This window comes from Anarrhichthys ocellatus, unplaced genomic scaffold (assembly GCF_004355925.1).
Source record: "Anarrhichthys ocellatus isolate YVR2014 unplaced genomic scaffold, GSC_Weel_1.0 scaffold13, whole genome shotgun sequence".
NCBI classification, from domain to species: Eukaryota; Metazoa; Chordata; class Actinopteri; order Perciformes; family Anarhichadidae; genus Anarrhichthys; species Anarrhichthys ocellatus.
In genome coordinates this window covers 661944-682234 of record NW_022280043.1, presented here as the reverse complement: position 1 = coordinate 682234, position 20291 = coordinate 661944, and the positions used below count along the sequence as shown (strand labels likewise).

The 20291-nt window shown below is 40.0% G+C and overlaps 2 protein-coding genes across 2 annotated transcripts; one reads left to right on the top strand and one right to left on the bottom strand.

Moving 5' to 3' along the window:
- Nucleotides 1–1865: 1865 nt before the first annotated feature.
- Nucleotides 1866–8565, top strand: rcc1 (regulator of chromosome condensation 1). The gene is made up of 10 exons (XM_031852447.1): nt 1866–1951; nt 3280–3397; nt 3678–3865; nt 3970–4149; nt 5482–5578; nt 5677–5799; nt 5907–6047; nt 6217–6336; nt 6656–6808; nt 6920–8565. Exons 2-10 carry the CDS (start codon nt 3298–3300, stop codon nt 7093–7095), a joined length of 1278 nt encoding a protein of 425 aa, XP_031708307.1. The 5' UTR covers nt 1866–1951; nt 3280–3297; the 3' UTR covers nt 7096–8565.
- Nucleotides 8566–12983: 4418 nt separating this feature from the next.
- oprd1b (opioid receptor, delta 1b) lies at nt 12984–19454 on the bottom strand. The gene is made up of 3 exons (XM_031853513.1): nt 19000–19454; nt 16720–17075; nt 12984–16500 (listed from the first exon to the last, which is right to left on the bottom strand). The coding sequence occupies exons 1-3, from the start codon at nt 19266–19268 to the stop codon at nt 15971–15973; spliced, it is 1155 nt and encodes a 384-aa protein (XP_031709373.1). The 5' UTR covers nt 19269–19454; the 3' UTR covers nt 12984–15970.
- Between the last annotated feature and the right edge of the window lie 837 nt (nt 19455–20291).

The following is a 20291-nucleotide window of genomic DNA, read 5'->3' as shown; positions in this document are numbered from 1 at the left end:
TTTTTTTTTTTTTTTTTTTTTTTTTTTTTTTTTTTGGCTTGCCTGTATTTATGGTTGTGATGTGAGGTGGCCATTTAAGCATCAATGTAGATATAGAAAAAGGGTGCCGGTCAGGAGGCTTGTTGGGGGTTTTTATGTGTGCCAACATACCCAATGCCTAACGGACTATAGGATACTGGTTTTCATATCACTAATTTCTGCAATCCACTGCATGAGCCAACACAGAATCCAATGTAATTGGATCTGGATAATCTCTCTTCATTTATACTTTTTTTATGAGTTTTTGTACTTCCCTTTAAAGATCAAACATGCAATGCATTCTGTAGCCATTTGGAATAAGGTCGTGCTAGTAGTGTCTATACTAAGAGTGAAATGTAAGTTGCTGTGCGTGTAGATCAGGGATTTATCAAAAAAATAATCTAAAAATGTATAAACGGTCAACAGGGAGTCATTTTGGCTGGAACCTTTTGAAACAGAAGCAGAAGTGTTTTATCTTGTATTGTTGTCTGGCCAGTAGCTTACAGAGTTCTCTATGCTGTGTACAGGTTGATATAGGTTTAACTGATGCTTGTGTATATCCTGTCTTCCTTTCATTTGAAAAGAAATTTTAAATATAAAAGTATTATAGGTTGCTATTTTTTTAAGCACAGAATATTAGTTTATGATTAAATGCTACAGGAATGAAGATATGAAAGAGTACATTTTCTGTAAAAACTAAGTTCCTTTTTAATTGAATGTGGAATTGTATGGACTGACATTTTTCTTTTTATTGTAAATAGTCACATCTGGATCTAATTAAAAATCTTACAATTCCTTGAACCGTCTGTGCAATGACTCTGCACCTGGCTTTTTAATTAATTGACCAGTCTTACTTTTTGGTGTGTTCGTCTTTTTTTTTTTTTAGAGGCATTTCTCATCAATCCATTATTTTTTAGCCGAACCACAAATTACATTGGAAGAAGGCAGGGTACACCTGTGTCACCAGATTATCACAGAGCTAGGGGGAACCTCTAAAATGAAAATATAAGGCTGCAGCGACACCTTGTGGTATGGTACGGTACGTTTGACTGAGTCTGAGGAGCGAAACCTGGAGATAGTTTTAGATGCCTCGTGCTTAATGAATGGGAAACTTGGAATGCATATGGTTTTCTAGATTGTACATCATAAAGGCTTTATGCAGTATATTCTGTTAACGGTGAAGGCAAAATCTTGTTAGAGATCTCGTGATGAGGTGATGCTGCAAGGTTAGGAAGTTGCACTGTTGTAGCAGTAAAATAAAGGCCAGATATTGACAAAAGAATATAAAATATATGTACAGATTGCAAAACAACACTAGCATATGGATTAAATAAAAAAATTCAGAAAAAAAACAAACATCAGATTGCATCACAAAACACATGGCACATACTGGGTGATCATGCAAAAGAAATACACAAACAGGAAAAATATTCATTAAATATGTATGGTTTGGGAAAAATGCACAGATTATCAGAGACATAACGTCACATTGAATTGACCATAAAAAGGACTGTTTTGTTTATAGTGATAGACATGAACTAGAATACAAAAATCTATCTGTGAACAATGTCTGAACTAAAACTAGACCATATTCTCTAAACCTAATATATGTTAATAGAACACAACATTACTTCAAAATAAGGATTATACATTTCATAAAAGATATACAAAACGGATGATGGTGAAAACAGGGGACATTCTCCTGCATAAGCAGTACTTTTACTTTTATGATTGTTTATAAAAGTTACCTACTTGATTTCACTCACTACATTTTGATTCCACCACTACAGATTTGAGTGGTACTGTCTCTTTAAGGAGCCAGGGGTTCCACAACGTGACGTCGTGCGTGTCCAACTCTAGACCGGGAACAGGCTGCGCACGTTCACTTATAGGCAAACTAAAAACTTCAAACTACTAACGTTACACATCACAGGTTAGTAAAGTATCAGCTCTTAAATTGTCTAGTTGGAAAAGACCACCAATAATAAACACTACTTAAGCAATGGATAACGTTACGCTGTTAATAAACTATGTTCATTCATCCTAGAACGTCCTGCTAACGGTGCTAACGAGCTCGCGCCAGCTAGCACATAGCTCTGAACGTTTGCTTTGCCATGTAGACTAGTTAGCTATAGTTAGCATGCTGTAATGCCAACTGAGATTCTCTACCTGGTGGAAAACTTGACTCTTGCATCCTATATTCTAACTGTATTCGTAACCGACTGTGTCATGTGTATTTATAACCAAGAGGGCAGAAGCTCAGCCATGTAGGCTACAGCTCGGTAATTTAGCCATCTAAATGTTAGCAAGGACACATGGTTAACTTAAGTTACTGCCTGTGTTGGATCACGCTGCTCTTTCAGAACTTGTGCTAAATGTTAAAGCACTGGCAGCACTCTCTAGATGTGGCTATCATAGTCTATGGGTGTCACTGAGAGCTAAGCTCGACTCCAGTTTAACATGTAGCAGGTATTGTGTGGACTCTCATTGCACAAGACCATGGGAGCAGAAGTAGAGGAAGCACAACTGTGGGGTGAAATGATCTGACACTGTGCCAGCCATTGAAGGGACTTTCTGACAGCTGTTGAAGCCCAACACCTCCTGGTTAATGTTGGGACCAAAATAAAGGACCAATTGTGTATGGTGGGTCAATTGCGGTTACCAGTAGTAGGCTTGTGAGTTATAGAAATGCCAATATTGCGTTAGCCAAGCACTTGCTTTGCCCGAGCAAAATTTGAAAACACCAAGGGTATTTAATTTAAAGTGATTTAAAAAGGAAAAATTGTTAGAACCAGCAAGGAACATTTTTGCTTGATACATGACTGAATCAATTGTTGGTTCATGTTACTTTTCTCTTGATAGATTTAATTGCATTAGCTCTGATTAAACGTTTTGTTTGTGCAGACATGTTTTCACCAGGATAAGGATTTTGCCACTTTAAGTGACAGTTTATACCAGTTGATATCTTTCAGCTTGCAGCCACCGCTTCACTTCACATTTGTGGTGTTTGTGATCAGTGGATGTGCAGTTAAGGCATTTTTGCTGCTCATCTTTGCTTTATACGGTCTAACATCAGAGGTGTAGTTGTTGCTACGTTGATACCAACACCTACCTAACTCTAGTAAGCTCTGCATTTGTAATTGTGATACAATGTCTTGTGATAAACACCATTTTCATCTAGAGTTTTTTTCACCTACAGCTCAGTGACTTTAACCAATAGAAAATCATTATACCGATTTAATCTTGTGTTTTTCCCCCAAGTCCTTGCGTGTTGCTGTCATGCCTGCTAAAAAGACTGCCACACCTGCTAAAAAGACTGCCACCAAGAGGAAGTCTGAGCCTATTGCTGAAGATGATAAAGACCCCAAGAAAGTGAAAGGTAAATCACCGTCTTTAAAAAAAAAAAAGAAACTGGACTAGACAATGAGACTTAAATAAAATGTACACCATAGATGTCTAACTTGAAGAACCAAATCAAAGTTCTCTTAAGATGTTTATGAGAGAAAAGGACGTCGCACCACAGTTTTAACAAATTGCCTCATGTCAAATTGCCCATATTTATTATTCCATGCCACAGTCAAGATTGTCCTTGTAAGGCTAATAAGATGTAAGATCAAATTAAACAACTGATATGACATTTTGTTTATTTGTATAAACAGTTTCCCACAGGAGTCATGGCAAGGAGGCGGGTCAGGTGCTTGTTCTGGGCCAGGGTGATGTGGGCCAGTTGGGCCTAGGAGAGACCACCATTGAGAGGAAAAAGCCAGCCCTCTTGTCCCTGCCAGAGAAAATTGTACAAGTGGTTGCGGGAGGCATGCACACTGTGTGTGTCGGCGAGACTGGCCATGTAAGGAAGCAACTGTCTATTGTATGGCTAATGCTAAGGCTGTGTTTTAACATTTTAACTCGTCTTGAGTTTCCCAGATAAACTATTTCTTTCTTCTTTTTTAGGTTTACACTTTTGGCTGTAATGACGAAGGTGCCCTCGGTCGGGACACAGCGGAGGAGGGGTCTGAGATGGTTCCAGGAAAGGTGACGTTGGAGGAGAAGGTGGTCCAGGTGTCGGCAGGGGACAGCCACACGGCTGCACTCACAGAGGATGGAACAGTGTACATATGGGGCTCCTTCAGGGTTAGTTACTTGCTGCTTTCAGCCGTGTGTGTGTGTGTGTGAGTGTGAGTGAGTGAGTGAGTGAGTGAGAGATTTCCCTACATCAAGTTGGGACTTTTATAACTTGTTTAAATCCTCTTCTCCTACAAAATGTGTGAGCACTAGTAGAAATGTGCTGTACTCATGTTCAACTTACACCTGAATGTCACAAATGTACTGTATTTGCAGTCTCAAATAATTCACTTGAGCATTTCACCAATTTGTAGTGTTTCCAGATGAAATGACAAGAACGTTAATACCAAATTCAGATTCTTTTAACCTATTTATTGTATTGTATTGTTATTGTAGTGTAGTGGCAGGCTCTTTTCCTTTCAGCCCAATTTAAGTTTGTTGCTACATAAAAGTGACGTTAGAAGCTGTTCATGGTTACTCTTGACTGGAACTTGAGCAAATGACAGAATATCGTAATGCCTGTTTGATATAATCACTTCATAACCGCCTCTGCGTAACAAGTTATTTCCATAGTCTGAGCTTTCCCATGTCCATCTGTCAGAGTTCTGTAATCTTAGCTTCTCGTGGCTACATGACCAAATCTCTGACCGTTGTAGCATATTACAAGTAGCTTCACATTGTTCCTCATTTAAAGAGAAAAGTAAAGACATTCACACATAGCTTGATGATCGTTCGTCTTGCATTCTTTATTGTTTTCATCTCTCTTTCATCTCGCTAGGTTGCACATGGGTTTTCATTATTAATACTCGATGACACAACGGCAATTACATCTCTATTACCTCTGCCTACCATCTGCGTTCCCACTTGATGTTTCCTCTTTCTCCACCAAATGTTTCTTGAACTACTTTTCGTTTAGCTTGATTAGCCTTCAAGAACACCAAACAACTGTCACATAAATGAACATCGGATATCTGTGGACACAAACCACAATACATTTACTACGGTCAGCACAGTCTGAATGCAAACCTGCATAGTGATTGGACTATTGTATTAGAGAAGGTATTTCTGGCTTTGCTTAATGGGCATCAACATATTCACATATGGGACATATTTCACAATAGAATGGTAATAATACTAGGTAATGGAAGTGTGCTGCTTCACCCAGCGCTGTTGTTGATGGAAGCCTCTAAGAGGGAATTTGGTCACCTGTAGATGAAACAATGTTCCCAGTTTTAATTATCAGGTATCATTTATGTCATAACAAACCTAGAAGGTTGGTGACCAAAGAGGTCCCATTTACCGCTCTACTGCGCGGTACTGCTATACTTTTCATAACCCTGAACCTGAGCTGTGTATCTGTGGGTTTTAGCCATTAACATGCTGGCCATTGTTTTTCCCCAGGATAACAATGGTGTTATAGGTCTTCTGGAGCCCATGAAGACCTGCACCGCTCCAGTCAAAGTCCCCATGACGGAACCCGTTGTGAAAATTGCATCGGGTAAGAAGTAGCCCTCTTTAGTGCCGTGTTTTTGTTTGTTAGAAGTTAATATGCAGCACACACTATTTCTGTTTAATTTTAATTAAATACTTTAATAGGTAACGACCACCTTGTTCTGGTTACACTGGCGGGGAATCTGTACACATCAGGCACTGCAGAGCAGGGGCAGCTGGGAAGAGTGCCTGAGCACTTCTCAGACAGAGGAGGCAGGAAAGGCCTCAGTGAGTAACACAAGCTTCTGCAAGCACAAAGCATCAACTTATGATTTCTTTCCTGTTTCGTGTATTTTTCCTGTGGCGGTCTGACTGACTATGTCCTGTGATTTCAGGCCGGTTGCTGGTACCACAAATGGTAAAAATCAAAGGGAAAGTTCACTTCATAGATGCCTTCTGTGGGGCATACCTCACCTTTGCTGTGTCAAAAGAGGGGCCTGTTTACGGGTTTGGTCTCTCCAACTATCACCAGCTGGGTTAGTATGGCACATCAGTGGTTAGTCCTTTGAGAACGTCGGTTGATCAAATTTGTTTTACAACTTTAACTGCTTCACTGTGAGTGAGTTGCTCACTTCCTGCTCTGAGGTAATTGCATCCGTCATTGTGAGCTTGTTTCATGTATTATTGCACTTTTTTTATATGCAGGCACTAAAAACACCAAGATGTGTTTTGTCCCAATAAAACTGTCATGCTTTAAAAACTCCACCACCTACTGGGTGAATTTCTCTGGAGGACAACACCACACACTCTGCCTTGATGCTGAAGGTAAGTTCCAACTCATTGTATTAAATATAAGTATGCTTATCAGATTTTGTGATCCCATCAAGACAGATTTTTAGTGCACAGGTAACATAGAACTGATGTTTCACCACTCAGGTCTGTTCATATTGAGAGTGATTACTTTTTCTGTAATTCAACAATATAACCCAAACCCGGTCAAGGCAATAGATACAAGATATCAAGAATTACAGGTATACATTACAGTATATCAAAACACAAACGACACGAGTAAAAACTCTGGTTTAATCTAAAGTACTTTGACAAACAAATAAGTAAATCGATCCCTTTTCTCTCCATCTTTTAGGACAGGTGTATAGCCTGGGCAGAGCAGAATATGGCCGCCTTGGTCTGGGCCAAGGGGCAGAAGAGAAGAGTGAGCCCACGCCAGTGATCGGGATGGAGCCAGCCAGTGGATTGACATGTGGGGCGTCTGTCAGCTACGCCGTCACCAGAGAAGGTGAGAAATGAAGCAAATGCAGCAGAAGATGGAGAATCTCCTACCGCTAGCCAATAAAAGATGATAATGAAGTATGTTTATTCCACTTACTGTTAGCTGTGCTTCCTCCAGGGTCGGTGTATGCCTGGGGCATGGGCACCAACCTGCAGCTCGGCACAGGAGAGGAGGACGACGAGTGGAGCCCCGTGAAGATGACCGGCAAGCAGCTGGAGAACCGTGTAGTACTGATGGCCTCCAGTGGAGGGCAGCACACAGCCCTTTTGGTCAAAGACAAGCAGGAGAGCTGATGTCCATCAAAGACGGGGGTGTTTTGATGTTTGGAGGCGGGGCTTTTTTTCATGATGCCTAAATCTGGGGAGGGGGTTGATGGGACTTTCTGCCCTGAGCCGAGGGAGTGTGAGAGGTTCGGGCCCTTTGATGAACTCTTCGCTCCCTAGTGAGCGAAATGTTCATGGATGTCCAATAGATCATGACAAATGAGACAATTCTTTTTTCTTTTTTTTTTATTATTATTTTTTTTATCGAGTATTTGATGTTCCCTTTGAATTATTTTCATTAAATGTCATTAGTATGACTGAGATGTTTGTGAATGTGATGGTTTGCATGTACGTAAAGGAAATGAGAGTGCGAGCCTTTTAATGACTTCCCCAAACAACTTGTCTTTTTAATGATGTTGTTCTTAGCAATAATCCCACAGACCGTGGTTCAGGCAGGACATTCACACTCAATGAGTCTATTATGTGAGACTACTGTTCATTTTACCGAGGCTACGCAATTGTTGTGACTATTTGGACATTTGGTAATGCGTCATACTGTACATCCTGCATTCTGTTGCTTTTCCTGTCTGAAAATAAAGATAACATTTTAATCCCTTTCTTATCCAAGGCATCACAAATGTTGCCGTTTTGATAATCGATTGAGTTAAATTCCACACAAAAAACATCAAACATTTGCTGGTTTGAGTTTCTCCCATGTCAGTGTTTGTTGCTCATCTTTGTCTTAATACACTTTTTAGTTTAGACCGTTTCAAAAATGCCACTTTTGGTTCGGGGAAATTGTGATGAACATTTTTAACCATTTGTCCATACAGACAAAATAATGACTTGATCAATCAACAAAATAGTTGGCAGTAAAATGTAGAGGAAGACAACATGGCCTCGTAATGTGTTGGCAATACCTTAGTGGGCGGAGGTTAAGAAGTTTCCTTTCTAGCATTTTGGCGCAGTTGCACCCGAGCTACTTTATGTCTATAATGCACGCCAACAACACATTCCATACACACAGTCATTAATGTAAATCAGAAACACTTAATGATGGAAATGACGGCTCAAGTACATGCATCAAAGCTACATGCTTTTTGTGTTTTATCTGGGGTGAAATTGTCCTTGCTCGTCTCATCTTGCTTTCATCTATTACCAAAAGGGATGATGAAGTATAAAGGCCCTGAAAAACCCCTTGTGGCAGAAAGCTTCTCAAAAAGCTTTGAAATGCTGAAGTATCTTTCATAAGCAGTTAATTGGTCTGAGTGAACCTCTTCCCCCGTTTGTTTTCCTCCACTGTTAGTCAGAAATACATGTGCAGGCTCACTGCTCAACAGTAATGGTTGCACAGCGGCTGTAAGAGTTTTAAAAGCAAGAGAGATTGTTGTTAACCGTTTCAAATGCTTCTGTTCTGCCAATTCAATGTTAACTCTTCTTTTTTAGTGTAAAACATCAAATGTTCTGGCTATTAAAAGAATTGCAGCTTTCTTCATCACACCAGAGAAAGGGCGCTACACATTTATGGTGAGATGTTCTGCCAAGAAGACAACGGCCTTTTATTTTCTTTATATATTGTAGTGACAGTTATGTAAAGTGTGAAGGTGTTAATAGCCTCAGGCAAATACTACACTGCTATACACAATGTCATATTTAGTAAGAATTTGTTTTAAGACATGCATCCATCATTTCTTTCCGTCACTCATTGTGCCTACATTTTAAGCAATCGTTTTAAACTATTTTGAGAAACCTCCAGACCATGTTACATTTCTTTAACCTATTCAATGCATCTGTTGCATCTCTGTCCTTTGGTTCACACTTTGAGGACTTCCAGTCTTCCAAAACAAAAAAATCTGAATTCTTGAAAAAAAATGTTACCTTAAGAAAAAGATGCTAAAAGCATCCATCTTTCACATCTGTTGACAGGTTCATGTGGAGAATTGAAAGTCTCATAAAGCCCTAAAACACGGAAAACCTCTCATCCAGCACGAAGAGAAACATTCATACATGAATTCAGCAAAGACATCCTGTGATTAATTCCTTTCAGTCATAGAAAGTATAACGGGATTTTTCATAATACACGTGGGCTCTTATAAGAGCCCACGTGTATTCTATCTTCCTCTTGTTAAACTGATCACAGTGGAGACCGAGGAGACTTAGGAACAGACACACGTTCACCCTTGTAATGGACGGAGCCACATTATTCACCGCAATTGTCTGTCGTACTCCGAGCTGTACGCGAGGCTTTTATCAGCTTTTTTTGTTCTGGCGACACTCTTTGTGCGTGCTTTACACTTGACATCTGTAACGGGCTTGTGACTGGCTGCAGCATCGCGCTATCACAATTATAATCTTACAATAGAACACATTTTGCATCATTTAGCTTTGTCACGATTGGGCTGTGGCAGCCCTTAAGTCACCCTGCTGCTTCCTTCATTAACTTGTCATTTCAAATTGTGAGTGCTGTTTATCAAGTACGTCTTAATAAAGAATAATCCACAGTTTGTGATTATCTGAATGCTTTGGAGAAGCTTTGCTCAGGGTTGTTTTCATCCAGTGGTCCGTCACAGTGGGAACCTGTTTATCAAAACAGATGGATTGAGAGAAAGCGAATGCAGCCTTAAACCACAAAAAAACGTACATCCTTACATAAGAAATGTGTCTTGTTTAAGAAATATGAAGAAGGCGACTTAAAAGTCATTGATTTTGATTGAATGACTGGGACAGTATAAAAGTGGCTTTAAAATCACCAGATGGTTTATGGCACATTTTCTCTGATGATGTAATTAGATTTCTTAAATGTGACTGAAACTAGAATATCTGTTGATTAACACAATTCTCATGATGATGAAATATTATGTACACAAACTGAAACACTTGGTTATATTGTAAATCCTTGTATTATATATTATCTAGTATATATTAATTTATATATACATATTTTTACAAAAATGTATATTTATTTTGCAGTTAGTTTAAAGTCTGTAAAAGGACTGCTAAGCGGTGTAATATACAAATGAATAGAGCTTGACTGTATTAACCTGTAATTTAAATTGAAGACCATTTATATTAATTTACTATATTTAGTAACAACTTGTGTATCTATATATTTTTGCGTATTTGCCATTGTAATTTTACTTTAATTCTACTACCGAGACACATAACACATCATTTTAATACTATGTTCAACCTGCCTTGTTGTTTGTAAATATTCTATCGCTGCTTCCCTAAATTGACAGAAATTCAGTATAGATTATAAAACATGTGTAAGATATTGCCTATTGTTTAATAACTTGAATTTCTCAGTAGAAATTAGCATACACTCTATGGAGGCTCAAGTGTTAGATCTGAGTAATGCTGCTCTGCACCTTTTATTAGAAACATTTGTGAAAACATGAAAAACAAGCAAATTATTCATGTCAATACTGTCACACTTCCTGCCGTGTGTCTGTATATGGTGACATGTATATGGCCCCTGGCTGTTACTGGTGCATTAAGAGATGTATGAAGTAGCCTACTGTATGTGTGAAATACTCAACTGTTGCCATGGCACAATCGTTGTTTTGAAGTTTAATAGGAGAATGAGAAAATATGCATTTCTGTGGGCGTGTTGCACAGGAAACCAAACGAGCATCGCTCTTGCTGTTAAGCTGCTGGTACTCCATCGCCTGAGGACCACATTTGTAATTACTAGAGATTGCTTTGATAGATTGGATTCTTTGTCCAGTGGGCTGAGGGCCTCTCAGGAGCTGCACGGAGGACCAACAGATGTGCAGGGGCTTGTAAACATGTGGGCCAATCTCTTAATCTGATGCATGGTTACATGTCTGTTACATTGATCAGATGACAACAGCTATCAAACCCTTTTCATGATCGCCGTGGTGTGTGACTCATTCGTTTAATGGAATTATCTTGTAATTTACTGGCGCTGTCATATTGATCCTGTGCTAATTACTCACAGAGGTCCACGTAAAGTATGATCACATAAATCACCTTTGTTGATGTGGGTGTGTGTGTGTGTGTGTGTGTATATATATATATATATATATATATATATATATATAAACCAAAAAATTTTATTTATAAGTTAAACTAGTTGTATACATTTTAAGTCTATATAATATAAGGTTCAGCACCCCAATCATTAGTATACAGCCCCTATGACTCTCAGCTGGCAGATGGCACCCAGTTTGAATCCCTGTTACTGTCCCTCAGCAGGGGAAACAAAAGTAGCTGCCTCCTTGTGAAACATCCAGTAAAACTGCTACTGCTTCAAAGCTTCTGCACTTCTGGCATTTCGTAAACAACCATCACAAGTAACCATGTTATCTGTGTCACAGCAGGATTCTGTCACACCAAGCAGCAGGACCAAATTGTCATTTCCATTACCAGAATCTCAGCATAATCATCATCTAAATAGCTACTTCTTTTAGGTGTCTTTTCTTTCCTTCTTTAGTTTTGGGTTTAAATGCTTTTCACTCAGCACTGACAGGTTGTCAGTCCAAGATGCTGTGTTGTGTGAATAGCCTCGCTTACGTATAGGTATAGGTGTCTGCTGTTGAGACACATGAACATCTGTAATGTGGAAAGGTTTTTGTGGCTGCAATATTTTTGCTGTAATGGCGCTCAAGTCAAGTACTTTCATCCATGCTACAAAACAAGATAATTGTGTTCCATCAGGGCCAAGCAACCAATCTCTCACTTACAGTTGATATCTTTTCTCCCGCACAGACAAATGAGCAGGGGAAGTCACATAACAAGAATCAGCCAGATGAAACAGGAAACAAGCTGTTGGATGCTCTGAGCTTTTGATGCTAACGAGGGAATAGAAGTATTTTAACTGTTATGAACGCTTGGGCTAGATTCCCTCTCTGTTGTTCTTTCCCTCTCTTTGTTTGAGTGCCATTACTTAAGGTCAGTATGAGAGCATCTAATCATCTGTGTGTTGCTCTGAAATGAGTCTATCTTCTCTCTGTGTGTAACTGTGCACAAACACAACACCTGTTGCATTTGCAATCAAGCGCTCAGAGAAAAGAAACATTAGGCTTCAAAATCCAGAACAGAGCTGTTTCTGGCCAAGTCACACAGTTTTCAGACATGATAGTAAGTGTTATAGAACTGACTGCTCTGTTGCATAAAACGTTCGTATTCACACTTTAAAGAGAACAGTGTGCAGTCTAGCCAAGACAGGAGCCAGCTTATGGTGTTTGACTAAATTATTCATTTTGTTAATGTTTCATTTGTCTGCAGTAAAACTATAGGCAGAGCCATGTATATTTCATTGGGAACAAACTGTATGCTCTGGAGCACACAGGACATCTTCAATGTCCCCATCTGGTTGGTGTCCTGGTGGGAGTTCTATGATGTCTGGGTCTGAATAGTCTATGTGGGTTTTTTTTTGTATAGGAGCTTCTGAGATATGAAACTGACTGTTTCTCTTTCAAATCATTTGGGTGATGTCCTTCAACATCCACAGGAATATGAAAGATAATTGAGGGTGACTTCTTAACAAGGTTTCCATTTTCTGAGACATCTTCAGTTATAACAAATGCAAAAACACCACATGAGTTTGTCATTTTCAACACATCTGCTGTGGGCTTCACTGGCGTGTGTCATTTAAGTGCTAACTAATCTTTGCACTTGACTTGCACTGCAGTGTGACCCGTGCAGTCGAGAGTACACAATCCACATTCAATGAGAATCTTAATTCTTTAAAAAAAATAGTACAGTGGTTTATTTTATTCCTTTTTTTCCCTCAAAAATGAGGATACAGAAACGGATAAAGGTGGTAGTCTGAATATGTGTCACTCAGGGCCTTTGGCCTGTGTAGCTTTAGCAACAGCTAAAAGGATAAGGCTTGTATTTGTCTTGTCAACAGATTGCGTGAAAAGACAACAAATGACATGTTGCTTCGTTAGAATGAACATGTGCACTGTAGTTTATTTTTAGTCCACATACACTGCTCTGCTGCTTCTATCCATCATCCGTAACCACTTAAGGGTCACAGGGGGACTGGAGCCGATCCCAGCTGACATTGGGCGAAGACAGGGTACAGCCCGGACAGGCTGCCAGACTATCGCAGGGCCGACACAGACAGACAGACAACCATTCACGCTCACTTCCACACCTACAGGCAATTTAGAGTCATCAATAAACAAGAGAAACAAGAGTAAATGTGCCATTTACTCTTGTTTCAATACAGTTTCCTTAAAAACTACAGCGGACATCTGTTTTCAGAAAATAACAAACTTTTGAAAAAAGGGTTGTTTCTTTTTCAGATAGACATCTTCAGGAACCAATGGCCATGGTGCTGAGAGCCGCAGGCTGTGGAAGTCAGAAAGTATTATTGATATGAATCAAAGGATTTGTTGACAATCATGAAATATACAATATTACTAGCTGTATTTTTTATTGATCCATTGTGAAATTAGCTAACTCTCCATGTATGTGTATTTATGTATATTCTCCAATGTATCTGGTCGCCAGAAACTCCAATATCATCCCGGCCTTATTCCATAATGTGCTTTCGTAAGATGTGTCTTATTTGGACCTGGGACTTGTTGCCTCTGACCAACAAGGGCTTCCAGGTCAAAGGTGCCTGTGCCCCATCATCATCATCGCTCCCAAGAGGCTTCACTTGCATTTACAAAGAGTTCAACTGTTAACATCTGTAGTAACAAGCACAGAAAACCAAATAGTGGATTTAAACTGAAAGTTATTTACAACGATATCTTTAAAAAGCACCTACAAGATACAACTTAAGCTATTCCATAAGACGATTGTATAAATGTTATCAAAAGACTGAAACAGTTATTACACTTATACAATATACGGTACTTTATATACTGTATCTGCTGGAACACAAAATGTGAAAACATTTATAGATCAAGCATTTTCCTCAACAAGACAATTCACTTTTTGCAAAAAGAACATAATGCTGAATAAGGCTTTACGGTACATATTTTAAAATCAGCTGATCATATTGTCAACCATACTGCAGAAAACATTTACAAACTATATACCGACAGCAATGGTGACAGGCGACATGAAGCTTCCACGCTTTCACCTGACATTTATAGCACTTAGTGTAAATACATGGCTCTATAACATTTGATTTTAGTAATTAATTAAGTGTAGCTTAATGATACAACAGCTTGACAGCACATTGAAACAAAACAAATCACATTACCACTTAATATGCTGTTACAGAACAATATTATCTTTATCCTTAATAAATAGATGCATCTTTAAACAAATATGCATTGCTGCAGTGGCAGGATGAGAGGCATCGGCTCTGATCTCATCCTGCGTGTGTCCAAAGATCATCAGTGGAAACTTGTCCATTAGCTGTAATATGTATAGGAGGCTTCTTGTTCCTCGCTAATGCGTTTGATACGATTCAGACTGGCCTCAATGCCAGTTTGAGGTCATTCAGTCACAACTATGAGTTGAAACAGCAGTGCGACATTCCCCTTCAGTGCCTCAGTTGAAACAGAAAACAGAGCAGCCTAACAGCTAGAGGAGTACAATGAGTCAGCTGAACACTGATGTTCATGGTGAATAAACGCTGGAAGCCTCAGTCATCTCTGCTTAATCATGTAGGCCGCATTTTCATGTCATTAAAGGCGTCTATCACAAAGATCTGTCATGAAGTATCGGAGGGATACTTGGAAAAAATGACACTGAAACATGACTCTATGGTAATAAGCATTCATTAACCTCCTTTAAGATTGTTCTTGATTGTGCGTGTGGCTTTCGTCTGTAATTAGTTCTCTTCGCGTCTTTCAGTTTATTGTTTTGGTGTTCGGGCCCATAACTTTCACTCTCACCAAAACGTGACTGTACACAACACCAAACAGCAGAAAGACACCGTTAGCGACTAGCAAGTGAACATAGTGTAGCATAGACCAACGCAGATAAAAGAAGAGTGGATACAACTATCCTATTTCGAGTAGCCAGAAACAGACTTAAAATGTATGACAGTGTTGCTCTGTAACGGCTAAATGTGTAAATAGGAACTGTCTGTCATACAAATTAAAGGTGATTATATGTCAATGTTTACGGTTATTTCCTCTGCCCACAAGTGATCAGAAAAGCAGTTAGAGGTTTAATTTGAAGGTGTTACATCAACTTATTGTCGTCCTTTATATGGTACCACAATTTTAGGGACTAGACAATAATTTTACAAGCTAACAAAACTCTTCACAAAGTCATCATCTGTGATATTGAGCTGACGATAAAGTCTGAGACCCACACACTACAGCAGATAGCTGTATCTTCCCTGTTGATCCTTCTTGCTGCTACAGGGAATTTTTGGAGTCAGTCTGGTCTTCATCAAGTGAAACACATGAGCTCTTGGATTGGGGTCACATGACTGACTCGGCCAATTATACATTTGCCACAGTTTGGCCATGAAAAGATTCCTCTTGGTGGCCTTCTCTGTGTGTTTACCATCTATGTCCTGCCTGACAATACAATCATTTTGTGAAGACCTACAAACAGCCTTAAAGCTTAGAGTCTGCACTTTAACCACCTATTTATTATTGTGCAGACAAAACAATGAAAAACACACCACTATACCAATACTTTCTGACTGCACTGTAAGTGTGTTTGTTCATAGGGTTGCATTATGCATGTGCTTCATACACACTCCACAGGTGTGCAGTCGTATCCTTATGCAGAGGCACACACACAAGCATGTTTGTGCTCATTGTGAACGACAATCCGTAGAGAATTGTGTCTCACAAGCTTCATTATATGAGACCAAAAACACAACCGATAATTTACAATAATAGCTGGTCAAAAGCCTACATCTGCTGACTCAGACTCCTGTGGTGGAGAACTGTGTGTCCTCAGTCTGGAGGTCATCCTGAACTTGCTCCCCCCCCCACTGATCCATGCCTAGTCAGGCCGGTGGTCTCTGTGTCGTCGCAGGAGCACAAACAGACACAGGCTCCTTTGTGCTGTTACGCGCTCTGGAGAAGCTGCTCTGCTCCAGGCCAGAGCGATAGGGCAGGCAGAAATCCCTGAAGCACCTTTTGAAGTTCTCATCCAAGAAGGCGTACAGCACGGGGTTGAGACTGCTGTTGGTGTATCCCAATGCGATGCACAGATGCCAGCTGGCCACCACCAGGAGGTTCTTGCGGTCAATATTCACCATGGTCTTGACAATGATGAAGATGTGGATGGGAGTCCAGCAGACGATGAAGGCCGCCACGACCACTAGGACCATGCGGGTGATCCGTCGCATGTTCCTGTCCTTCTCTTTGGAGCCGGAGAGCAGACGGACACTCTTGAGGCGCAGGATCATCAGACCATAGCAGATGGTGATGACCAGGACGGGAACCACAAAGGCAAAAATGAACACGCAGATTTTCATCACTGTGTCCCAGTACCACTCAGGTTTGGGGAATCTGAGTTCACAAGAAGTGTTTCCTAGAGGAGTTAAAACAATTAGAATTTTAATAGCGGGCCATGTGGAGAAGCTAATTCAAGTTAATAACCCAGCTCAAATGTTCTCTTTTACGGCCCGATCACTCCCTGAAATCAACACTTGCCACTAAAGTAGCTAAAAGGCTTGTGCTGAGAAGTGAAGTTTTTGCAAAGTGATGGTCATTTTCAGATTTTTTTTCTTCAACAATAGAAATCTCCCACCTGTATCCGTCACCTTGGTAACAGCCATGATCATCACGGGGACTCCGATGGCGGAGGAGAGGATCCAGATGCAGACGTTGATGAGCTTGGCTTTGGCAGGAGTGCGGAAGTCCAGGGCTCTCACCGGATGACAAACGGCGATGTAGCGGTCCACGCTCATCATGGTGAGCGTGAAGATGCTGGTGAACATGTTGTAGTAGTCGATGGCGATGACCACTTTACACAGTACCTCCCCAAAGGGCCATGTGCTCATCAGGTACTTGGCACTCTGGAAGGGGAGGGTGCTGGTGGCGAGAGCGTCAGCGAGAGCCAGGTTGAAGATGTAGATGTTGGTGGCGGTCTTCATCTTGGTGTACCTGGTTGGTTAGAGGAATAGCATGGAGAACTTTTAACTGACTCTGACTCACAGTCAAGCTGTTGTTGCCTTCTGCTGCGTCACAAAGAAGATGCTGAGTATGAATGACTATCAATATAACGTTTCAAAGTGAGAAACCCATTTACTGTTTAATCTGATGTGTTTCCGCTCTAAAACCAATGATCGCCCATTTACGCCATAAACATATCGAACTAAAAATAAAAAGTACATTTAAACGCATAATGTTTCTGTGGCACAACACTAAAGGCACATGGCCGAAGTGAATGTAAGCCTCTATAAAACTGCACATCATTTTTACAGTTTGATGACATAATATAGATTGACGTTTTTATGACTTTTTTCCACACACTATACACAGTGAGTTTTTTCGACATCCATATTTTGACCTTTTTCAACATACTATACTATGATTTTTTTTTGACACACTATATTATGACTTTTTATGACTTTTTTCGACACACTACGCTATGACTTTTTTCAAGATTCTTTTTTTTGTACTTTTCATGGCTTTTTCGACACTATGACTTTTCATAGTATTTACTTTTTATGACATTTTCCGACATACTATTTATACTATGACTTCTTTTGACATACATGACTTTTTTTTTTACTTTTTATGACTTTTTTGACATACTAGTATGACTTTTTAAAAACTTTTTCCGAAATACTTTATTTTAGCTTTTTAGGACTTTTTGGGACATATTATACTATGACTTGTTTTGGACATACTATATAATGACTTTATATTTATTTAATTTAACATTCTATATTTAAATTTTTATGACATTTTGCGACATACTGTATTCTGACTATGACTTTTTATTGCATTTTTTGACATTTTATATTTTTACTTTTCATGACCTTTTTTGAGATACTATGAAATGACTTTTTGTTACTTAAGCTGACAGTGATCAAAAGTCAAAATAGCAGTCTGACACACAGGTAACCGGCAGGCAGGATAGCAGGTAAACAGGCAGTAAAGAAGAAGCTGCATTGGCATGCTGTTGATCTGACAAGGACCAAAGGTGCGTGAGCTTATGTGGCGAGTGGCTGGCGAGTGAATGAAATGCAGGTGAGGTTGTGGGCATGAAATCCAACAAATGGAAACATGTGTCTAGCGGGGAGAGGATGTTAGGTGAACATGACTGCAAGAGAGTCTGAGGGCATCTACTGGATAGTTAGAGGATGGCAGGACCGGGGACTGAGAGGAGGGTACATGGCCTGGGGAAAGTGAGCAGGAGCTGGAGACAGGAACAGAGATCCAAGCCTCACGAAACAACATGCATTTTAATGACATACTGTCCTGTGACTTTGTTTGACATTTAAAACAAGTTTACTCCTGCTGAAAACTCCTCTTAAACTCCTCCTTTATTTCAGATTTACAGAGGAGATTGTTTTTTTTTCTTCCTTTTCAGTTCTGAATGCCATCTGAGCATCTGAGCTGTTTTAAAGATTGATTCATCCACATTAGTCCACAATATGACTGTAGGTCCTATTGAATTAAACTGCAGCAACACGCTCTAAAAGGAGGGAAGATATATATATATATATATATATATATATATATATATATATATATATATTATATATTGCTTTGTTATTTAAGATGCATTAGGTCAACGACACATCTACATGACTTGAATCCTCAGAATCTGCAATACATTAATTAGTACTACAGTCGTCGCTGTGGTACTAATTGCACCCCCACCCCCCTCGTGTGTGTGTGTGTGTGTGTGTGTGTGTGTGTGTTTGTGAGTGGGTGTGTGAGAGAGCGGAACACTGAAACTGTGGGCAAATACAAAGGACCATCATAAATTGCCGACAGTTTTTTCTGACATTTTACATTGTTTAAAAACACCACTATAGTCTTTAGTCTTTTAAATAGTTTATGATTTATTTCTTACCTGACCACCCCGTACATTACAAGTACGTTTCCAAGCAGTCCCACCACACAGATGAGAGAGTAGAGAGCCGTGATACAAACGGCGATGATGAGACTTGTAGTGTCCCTGGCTGCAGACTTGTCGGTGTCGTTGCTGTTCGAGGACACGCGCAGCGGATCCTCGGTGAACGTAACATTGAGAGGAGTTATGGAGACCGAGTCGTTAAAATCACTAAAAGCGTTAGAAGGAAGATCCATTTCTAAAGAAGTCCAGGTGAGATTGTGGCGCATGGAGAAGTCACAGATTTCCAGAGCAGGTACACAGGAGCGCACGAGAACTGAACGGCAAATTAGTAATGAGGCGCACAGAGCAGATTAGCTCGCGCGCGGTCTCTCTCTCTCTCTCTCTCTCTCTCTCTCTCTCGCTGTGCGTCCCTGCACGTTCCCTTTGACAAAGCGCACTGGTGCACAAAGCAAGAAGTGTTTTCCTGCGCAATGCATACCCTGCCCAAAGGGATAACATTTGCCAAAGTGCTTTAATTAGCTCCAGCATGTAATAATACTTCATCGCACTGCATCCTTATCGACTTGTATCCAATAAGGATGCCTATTGTTTGCCGTGGCACACAGCAGCTGATCAAACAATGCCAGTCAAATCCAATCCGAACACCTCTCATTGTTGCAGCTCATTGAGAAACGCTTTGTTGAGCCATATCGCTGCCTGCCTTCAACCCTCAGGTACTGGTACTCCCACTCACCATGGCCTGAGGCTTGTGTTACGGGTGCTCAATTAGAGGACTGACTGTTCTGTATATTGAATGACCTTACTAAACCACAAGAGTGATGTAAGTACTTGTCAGTAGCTCGGCTGATTAAATATTTAAGATGGTTTTGATAGCCTATAGCAGCAATATAAGTGTGTGGATTTTGAAGTGAATCCTGCAAATTGTCTCGTTATCTTTTACATTTGCTGCCTGCTAAATTGTGTTGGTCTGTTAGTCTGTTTTTTGTGTCAATACATTTGTGCAAGCAATCAATGTTTATTTCCAATTGAGCACTCTGATTGACCTGCTCAGCTGTCACCATGTCACCTAAATCCATAATTACGCAGATGTTTGACTTTTAAGGCCAAACAGATGTCTTTTTCACAATTTCCATCAAAACGCTCATTTATCTGTAGCTGTCTGTAGCCCATTACTGAGAACTTCACAAGCCATTAGGAACATGCAGCTGATCGTGTGTCTGCTGAAATTGCCGAATGCACATAGTGTGCAGTCTGTTTGAGAGTGCCTCTCAGGGGTAATTGTTTATTTG